Here is a 9,846-nt window from a genome sequence, read left to right on the forward strand (position 1 = left end):
ACACACACACACACACACACACACACACACACACACACACACACACACATCCTTTAAGAACACAATTTAAAATGAATTTTGGCATCATGACCTACAACTGTTTTATTTCATGTCTTATTTACTTACCTTTACCTTCTAATCTCTGGACGCATTATTTTTTATATGTGTGCCATCAGTAACATTGATGACAGAGGAATCCTGCAGCCTGCATAACGTGTTTGTCCCATCTTAATGGGACGGACCCCAAGACGGACCCCAAGGGATTTTATCAGGTATACAGGACGAAGAATAAGGATACTGTAGGTCCATTAAAGGCAGCAGATGGGGAGCTGGTTAGTTCTGAGGAGGAGATAAGTAAACTTCTGAATTATTATTTTTTAACTGTCTTCATCCAGGAAAACATGCAGGATATGCCAGATAGTGAACAGGTGTTTAGAGCAGATGAGAATGAGAAGCTGACAGATATTTCCATAACTAGGGAGATAGTGGAAAAGGAGATAGATAGGCTAAAAAGTTCAAGACACCAGGACCTGATGAAATATATCCCAGAGTACTTAAGGAATGTAAAGAGATTATTAGTGAGCAAGTAGTTTCTGTCTTTAGGAAATCACTGGAGTCGGGTGAGGTACCAGTAATGTGGAGGCAGGCTACTGTAGTATCCATCTTTAAGAAAGGAGATAAAACTTAAGCGTCTAATTATAGACCTGTCAGCTTAATTTCAGTTGTAGGTAAAATGTTAGAGTCAATAATAGCGAGGAACATTAGGGAACATTTAGACAAACATAACTTGATAAATCAGTCACAGCATGGCTTCACGAAGGGGAAGTCTTGCCTGACAAACTTGTTAAGTTTTTACAGTAAGGTGTACGAGGCAGTAGATAATGGTGATAGTTATAATATCTTATATCTGGACTTTAGTAAAGCATTTGACAAGGTACCCCATCAAAGGCTCCTGAGAAAGGTTAGGGCACACGGTATAGATGGGAAGGTGTTAGGTTGGATAGGGTCATGGCTTGGTAACAGGCGACAGAGAGTGGTAATAAACGGCTCGAAATCCGAGTGGGGTCATGTAATTAGTGGGGTGCCACATTGATCAGTATTAGGGCCATTGTTATTTCTAATATATATCAATGACTTGGATAGTGGTAGATTAGTAGTAGATTGGTAGATTGGATAGTAGTAGGTAGATTAATTAGGTCAGAATCGGATGCCATCGCCTTGCAAGCAGATTTAGGTAGAATGAATGAATGGACGGATAGATGGCAAATGCAATTTAATATCAATAAATGCAAAGTGCTTAGCGTAGGTAGAGGAAACCCACACAATAGGTACACATTAAACAACCAAACTCTGGTAGGTACAGGGTACGAGAAAGATTTAGGAGTTATAGTTAGCTCTGAACTCCGTCTAGGGAAACAATGCATAGAAGCCAGAAACAAGGCAAATAGGGTACTAGGATTCATTTTTAGGAGTGTTAAAAGTAGAAGGCCCGAAGTAATATTAAAGTTATACTTGGCGCTGGTCAGACCTCATCTAGACTACGCTGTGAAGTTCTGGTCCCCACATTACAGGAAAGATATAGGTCTATTAGAATCAGTACAGAGGAGAATGACTAAAAGGATACAGGGGATGAGGAATATTCCTTACGAGGCGAGGGTGAAGCTGTTAAATTTACATTCTTTAGAGAGACGTAGGTTAAGAGGAGACCTGATAGAAGTCTTTAAGTGGTATAAGGGTTATAACAAGGGAGATGTAAGCAAAATTCTTAGGATCAGCAACCAGGGTAGAACAAGAAATAACGGGTTCAAGCTTGAAAAATTTAGGTTTAGGAAGGAGATAGGAAAAAATTGGTTCTCAAATAGAGTGGTAGATGAGTGGAACGGACTCAGTAATCATGTAGTTAGTGCTAGGACACTAGAGAGCTTTAAGAGAAGTTTAGACAAGTTTATGGACGGGGATAACAGATGGAAATAGGTAGGTATATTTCATACAGGGAATGCCACGTGTAAGCCTGGTCGCTTCTTGCAGCTTCCCTTATTTCTTATGTTCTTATGTTCTAATATCCATTAGAGAGAGAGAGAGAGAGAGAGAGAGAGAGAGAGAGAGAGAGAGAGAGAGAATAGATCTCTGAAGATGCCATGTAGTGCGTAAGCCTCAAGGGTTTCGGCTGATGGTTGGCTGCGCTGTACCAGTTATGGCCTTTTCATCTAAGTCCCTGCAGTGCAATTCCCTAGTGCATCCCTCACATGGTTTATCACATACAGAATGTCACCAAGGGCAGGCAGAACTCTCGATCAGCTGAGCATCAGGAACAGGGGGACAGGGACACCTATCCTTTGCAAAAAAGTGAAGTGTTGGTTTGTAATCCTGCCGCCTAAATATAATTTTAGACGCATTAGGAGTACCCCTCACCACTCCTACCCACTAAAAGTCTTTTAGATCTTAAAAGTGATTATGCATTACTTTTAAGGATATTTTTGCAGTAAAAGTAAAACTCGTCACTAAAAGTACTTTTGGCCTATTAAAAATGATTATGTATACAAGCCCCGGGGAGTGACAAAAAATCAAATTGACTGTATAACGATAAATCAAAGATTCAAAAATTCAATATAGCAATGTAAAATATATCTTGTGGCAGACTGTGGGCAAGGAACACGATCATGTCCCAGTTGCTGCAAACATGAGAATTCAAAAGAATACAGAGGAAAAACAAGAACCAAAAAGAGAATGGAGTACTCTACTGAAGGACGAGAAGGTCAAGAACAGATTCGAAGTATTGTCACTAGTAGAAGAAACAGACGGGATTGAGAAGTGGGAATCTTACAAGACGCATTAGTAACAAAAGCGTTTCTACCTAAAACACATAAAAAGCAAGACAAAAAATGGATGATACTGAAAATTTTGGAACTTATGGACAAAAAAAATATGCAAAGAAAATCACGAAATGTATGTGGAGGTGTAGAGGGAAATAAAGACAAAGACAAAGAAAAAAGAAGAATGGCTAAATGACAGATGTAAAGATATAGAACAAATTGCTACTTGTGTATGAAAAGGTGAGAGAGATGACTGGGAAGAAGAAATCATCAAAAGTCTGTAATTATGGACACACAAGAGAATCTGTTAATGAAAATTGATAAAATATTAAAACAGATGGGAAGAATACACACAAGACTTGTATAAAGAGGAGAAATCCCGGAGTTTGAAGATGTTTCGGAAGGTCCATAAATACAGAAAAAATAAATAACAGCAGTCATAGCAAAGATGAAAAATGTTAAAGCAGCGGATGAAAAATAGTGGTGGTAGAAATGATGAGAGCAGCGGGTGATCTAGCTGTGGATAAAATAACATAGCTAGTGACTAAAATACATTGAAAGGGATATGTACCAAAAGCCATGCAAGAGGCAATATTCACAGCCATTCCTAAGAAAATGGAAACTTTTGAATGTGAAAATCACAAAACGATTAGTAATATGAGTCAGATGCGAAAGATAATTCTTGGAGTCTTGAGAAATAGATAGAAGAGAAAGACTGAGGAAAATGTAGGAAAAGAAGAGTTTGGCTTTAGGAAGGGGATGGATACCAGCAATGCCATTTTTTGCCTAAGAACTATTATTGAGAAAGCAGTGGAAATGCAGAAGGATTTATACTTGTATTTTGTTATGAAAAGCGTTTTATGTAGTAAGGCAACAAGAACTCGTGAAAATATTCAAGGAAACAGGAATGGATGGTAAAGATATAAGATTGATAACAGTTTTGTATTGGAATGAAAAAGCAGCTATGGAAGTTGGGAAAATGAAGTCAGAATGGATAGATATAAGGAGAGGAGTGAGGCAGGGGTGTGTACTTTCCCCAGACCTCTTCTTATATGGTCAGAAATGTATGGAAAGTTTAATAGATTTGGAGGGAGTGAGAATTGGAGGAAGGAACGTGACAAATATACGGTATGCCAGTGATACAGTTCTTTTGGCAGATTCAGAGGAAAAGTTACAAAGGTTTGTGAATGAAGTGAAAGAAGCAAGTCAGGAGAGAGGTCTAAAGATAAAACACAAAGAAGACGGAGGTTTTGGGAATAACAAAGAGAAGACAAAGACTGAGAGTACGAACATATATACTGGTGTAAGGCAGATTAAAAGAGTTCGAGAATTTAAATATCTGGGAAGTATTGTGTCAGACTGTGAAAAGGAAATATTGAAAAGAATAGTGTTGGCAAAAACTGCTTTTACGAATATAAGAACTTTGACAACAAATTTGAGGATAGAAATGGATATGAAAATTAGACTATCAAAATTAGACTATTAAAGTTATATTATATTTTTGTGAAACGTGAACTGGTAAAAAGAAAATAAAAAAAAATTAAAGGGTTACGGAGATGTGGTTCCTAAGAAGAATGAGGAAGAGCTGCGACGTGCAGGAGTGGAGAGAGAGTTGATAAGAAGTATAAAGATGCAATTACAATTTTGGGACATCCTGACAGCTGAAGGAATGGAAAGGGATTGCTTGATGGGGAGGATTGATGGAAGAAGAGCAAGAGAAAGGCAAAGAAATACATTGAGTCCTTGCTGGAAAGTATTAGCATAGGATGAAACACCGTGGATGGCAGCTAGGAGAGATGATTGGCCTTCAATGATCGCTAACATCACATGACCAGCAGCACTTCGGAAAGGTAAGGTAAGGTCATGATTGACAATATTTTCTTCCTGCATTTACTTTCCAATCTTAAGTTCGTTCTTCTCTTTTCATTTCAATACGAAATTATTTATTCCTTTCATCTTATTTTCAAATATGTTTAATCTTTCGCTTCTTTGCCAGTTTCGCACAGTTGTCAACTTCATCTCTGTAACTAATGTTTGCCTGCCACACAGTTCTAGGCCCACTGTGCCACTCATTGTCAACATGCAAACTTCACAGTAAGACCCCCACTTCCTCATCTCAACCTAGTTTCACGTCAAGACAATATGACACTGTCTTACTCTGGCATGTTTGATCACTTTACATTCATCCACCTCTCTCTCTCTCTCTCTCTCTCTCTCTCTCTCTCTCTCTCTCTCTCTCTCTCTCTCTCTCTCTCGAGAGAGAGAGAGAGAGAGAGAGAGAGAGAGAGAGAGAGAGAGAGAGAGAGAGAGAGAGAGAGAGAGAGAGAGAGAGAGAGAGAGAGAGAGAGAGAGAGAGAGAGAGAGAGAGAGAGAGAGAGAGAGAGAGAGAGAGAGAGAGAGAGAGAGAGAGAGAGAGAGAGAGAGAGAGAGAGAGAGAGAGAGAGAGAGAGAGAGAGAGAGGGAGAGAGAGAGAGAGAGAGAGAGGGAGAGAGAGAGAGAGAGAGAGAGAGAGAGAGAGAGAGAGAGAGAGAGAGAGAGAGAGAGAGAGAGAGAGAGAGAGAGAGAGAGAGAGAGAGAGAGAGAGAGAGAGATTATAGTCTTTCGGGACACATGCTTAATTCGATTATTACACACACACACACACACACACACACACACACACACACATACATCAATCTTAAAAACCCTTGCCTGTTGCATTGATCACAGCGTTGGTCTTGATAACGCCCTGGTTGGTGTGCACCTCAGACACTCTGCGTCCCCCTAGCAGCGTCTCTGTTGTCCTAATATCAGTGACTGGACAGCATTTCACCACACGAGCCCCTTGTTTCATCGCCCATCTTGTCAGGCCTTCGCAAGTTCCTGCTGGATCCATCTGACCTGGATATAATTCATACATTAGCGAAAACATGCAAATCCTTACACATTTGTATAAATTTGTTAGTTTACCTTTTATAAGTTTGAGTTTCTCTAATAGATCAAGAACCTGTGGAGGTACATCGTAAACCGATGCGCGCGCGCGCGTGCACACACACACACACACACACACACACACACACACACACACACACACACACACACACACACACACACACACCACACACACACACACACACACACACACACACACACCAGAGAGAGAGAGAGAGAGAGAGAGAGAGAGAGAGCTGCCTTCCTGGCAGCCACAGCCCGGTCACTACCCCAGCTGGAACCTCTCCTCGTGGCAGGGCAGACACTAATGCGTCTCGCCTCACCACCACACCTCATTCCCAAGCCAACGCGAGGAGGCAAGGGAACAGACGCCCCAGCTGTCACCTGACCGTGGTCTCCGCCAACGTGAGAGGACTCCGCACCAATGTAGGTGACCTTAGCCACAATTTCGTGCTGAGACATAGTGCTGACATTGTCGCAGTAACAGAAACGTGGCTGAGTGACGAGGTGGAGCCGACGTTTGGCAAAATATCAGGCTACTCCCTGTGGGTGAGGATGGACCGAAAAAATAGAGCAGGCGGAGGTTGTCGCTGCCTGTTTTAAGGATGGCCTCCAAACACAGGAACTTGAGGTAGCCGTGCCACACCTGATGGAGGCACTGTTCTTCAGGGTGGTACTTGCAGACAACAGTGGGCTTCTCCTCTGTGTCATGTACCGCCCCCCGAGACAAGGACGAGCCCCGCTAGACTTCCTGACGGAGGAACTCGACACCCTGCTCCAGCGTCACAAGTGTTCCCATGTGATGATAGTGGGGGACCTGAACTTCCACATGGAGCAGGATGCCTTCAGTAATCTCCTGACTGTTCAGGCCCTAACCAACCATGTCACCTTCCCTACACACGAGCGGGGAGGACTGCTGGATCCTGTGGTGACAGACCTACCCGAAGCCAGCATCAGCTGCCAGCAGCTAGGACCAGTGGGCAGCTCAGATCACTTTGCTGTGCTGTCTCAGGTCGAGCTGCAAACGGCGAGGGAAGACGCTATCCCGCGTACCGTCTGGCTTTGGAACAGGGCGGACTGGCCATCCATGAAGCAGGACATGGAGAACACGGACTGGGAGTCCCTCCTAATGGGAGATGCTGAGACCAAGGCACGCACCCTCACCACCAGGCTCCTTGCCCTCCAACAGCAGCATGTGCCCTGCCGAGTATATCTCTCCAGGCCTGGTGATCCCGCCTGGTTTGGTTTTCGCTGCAGAGCATCTGCCGAGGCCAAGCATGCTGCCTGGGTGAGGTACAAGCGACACCCGTCACGCAGAAACAAGATGCTGCACCGGGAAGCGTGTAGGAGGATGACGTCTATCTGCAGATGGGCGAGGAATCAGCTAAGGGAGGACAGAAGGCGAAAGCTCAGTGGCCCAGGTGTTGGCAACAAGACCTGGTGGAATCTGGTAAAGGAGCAGCAAGGAGCTTGTCACCGCGAGACTCTTCCTCCACTCACCAGACCTGACGGATCCACCGCCACGAGCAGTGCAGACAAGGCCACACTCCTCGCCGAGCTTTTCGCCAACAAGATGAAGGTTGACGACTCGGCACGACCTGTACCACAGCTGGCCCCGGAAACTGATTGCACTGTCACCACTGTCTTGGTGACGGCAGAGCAGGTTGAGCGGCTACTCGGTGCGGTGGATGCGGGTAAAGCCACAGGCCCGGATGACGTCAGCCCACAGCTCCTCAATCAATGCACTAGAGAGCTGTCAACTCCTCTCACCACCGTCTTCACATCTTGCCTGAGGGAGAAGAAGTGGCCCTCAGTATGGAAGGAAGCGCGTGTGGTCCCAGTCCATAAGAAAAACTCAAGGTCTGAGCCCAACAACTACAGACCCATCTCCCTGCTCTCAGTGATGGGCAAGTTGCTGGAGCAAATAGTGGCTGCTGCCATCTGCCAACACCTGAGCGAGAACCACCTCCTCTCAGACAAGCAGTTTGGCTTCAGGCCTGGCAGTTCCACCGCAGACCTCCTCCTCATCCTCTCCAAGGACTGGCAAGACGCCCTGGAAGAAGGCCTGGACACCCTTGTGGTGGCCCTGGACATTGCTGGGGCTTTTGACAGGGTCTGGCACGCGGGGCTCATTGAAAAGCTTCGCGCCAAGGGTGTCCAAGGTGACCTGTTAATGCTGCTAGAAGATTACCTCCAGGGTAGGACCCTTCAGGTAGTAGTCAACGAGCAGTCATCAAGGCCTTCACCTGTCCGGGCCTCAGTTCCACAAGGCTCCGTCTTGGGCCCAGTCCTATGGAACATATACATCGACGACCTCCTCCGGCAGCTGTCATCTGTGGCAGCATACGCCGACGACTGCACACTCTCCCGCTCCTACTGCCGCCTCGACAGTCAGCGTGCCGTCACTGAGCTAAACAGGCAGCTCGGACTGGTGGAGCAGTGGGGAAAGATGTGGCAGGTTAACTTCGCTCCTGAGAAGACGCAGGCGATGGTCATCTCGCGGTCCCCAGGTGCTTCACACGCAGTCTCAGGACAGCTGCGTTTTGGAGGCAAGAGCCTGCCAATTCAGGATTATATCAAGATCCTGGGCGTGTCTGTGGACCGCGGCCTACGCTTCGATCACCACATCAGTGTCGTCGCCCGCCAGACCTCTCTCCGAGTCTCTGCCCTGCGTAGGATGGCGAACACCCTCGACCCACGGGGCATCCTCACGCTATACAGGGCATCTCGCGGTCCCCAGGTGCTTCACACGCTGTCTCAGGACAGCTGCGTTTTGGAGGCAAGAGCCTGCCACTTCAGGATTATATCAAGATCCTGGGCGTGTCTGTGGACCGCGGCCTACGCTTCGATCACCACATCAGTGTCGTCGCCCGCCAGACCTCTCTCCGAGTCTCTGCCCTGCGTAGGATGGCGAACACCCTCGACCCACGGGGCATCCTCACGCTATACAGGGCACAGATACGCCCATGTATGGAGTACGGTGCCCTGTCCTGGATGTCGAGTGCCGCCACCCACATGCAGAGACTGGATGCTGTGCAGCGGCGAGCCCTGCGCTTGGTGGCCACCGATGAGGACCAACAGCACCCACCACCAGTAACGTCACTGGAGCACCGCCGGGACGTGTCGGCACTAGTGGTGTGCCACAAAACTCAGGTGCAGAGGGTCCCTCACCTTGACCCCCTGAGGCTGCTGCCACACACAGTACAGAGGTGCACCAGAGCTGCAGCCAGTAGCGACGAGCTAGTGAAGGTGCCTCGATCTCGCTCTAGCCAACACCTGCGCACCTACACAGCCAGGACTTCGCGGCTGTGGAACATGTTCACGGCGGCCACGCCCCAAGTGCAGGACATGTCCACGCACCAGGTGAAGCTGGCAGCCCACAGCTGGCGTAGCACGCACCTGTCCCCACTGGCGCTTTAAATTTTTATTATTTTATTGTATTAACATTATAATCTTTATGTTAAACATGTTTAGTGTTATTCCTGTAAAAATACTATCATAGGCTTTTTAAATAATTCCACACTCAACGTGGAATTTTAAGCCTTTCTGTAAATATTTGTTTAAAAAAAAAAAAAAAGAGAGAGAGAGAGAGAGAGAGAGAGAGAGAGAGAGAGAGAGAGAGAGAGAGAGAGAGAGAGAGAGAGAGAGAGCCACAGCAACACAACCTGATCCGCCTCTGCCTCGGCTTTCCTTGCATTGATGAGATCCGGCAAGGCACGGCAAAAACCCCCTGAAAGCACTGCTAGGCAACTTCTTCTCCCCTCCTTCACTACTTCCTCCAATATAGCGCCACTTCATGCCTACGTACATGTCTACCACTCCAGCCCCAGCCCTACCACACAGCCGCTGCCACTGCTGCGGTGGTAAATAATGTTTCCCTACCAATCCTCATCACCGTTCAAGAGTACCCTCCTCCAAGATAACTCCATCCCTTCCAAGCTGCTACAAAACGCCACTGATGGGCTGCTATAGATAAAAGTTCGCGTGAGCCAGTGTTCACAAATAATAAACAAAAACAACACAGAGAGAGAGAGAGAGAGAGAGAGAGAGAGAGAGAGAGAGAGAGAGAGAGAGAGAGAGAGAGAGAGAGAGAGAGAGAGAG

At 46.3% G+C, this 9,846-nt stretch overlaps 1 protein-coding gene across 5 annotated transcripts in view; it reads right to left on the reverse strand.

The window, feature by feature from the left end:
• Positions 1 to 9,846, reverse strand: part of LOC135114919 (sarcosine dehydrogenase, mitochondrial-like) — a 50,223-nt gene that overhangs the window by 18,411 nt on the left and 21,966 nt on the right. For all 5 annotated transcript variants that reach the window (XM_064031183.1, XM_064031182.1, XM_064031181.1 and 2 more), the window contains exon 6: positions 5,505 to 5,693. In XM_064031183.1, the coding sequence (XP_063887253.1) occupies positions 5,505 to 5,693 (189 nt within the window). The remainder of the gene's footprint in view (positions 1 to 5,504; positions 5,694 to 9,846) is intronic.

The sequence above is a fragment of the Scylla paramamosain genome, chromosome 28 (assembly GCF_035594125.1).
Source record: "Scylla paramamosain isolate STU-SP2022 chromosome 28, ASM3559412v1, whole genome shotgun sequence".
Classification (NCBI taxonomy): domain Eukaryota; kingdom Metazoa; phylum Arthropoda; class Malacostraca; order Decapoda; family Portunidae; genus Scylla; species Scylla paramamosain.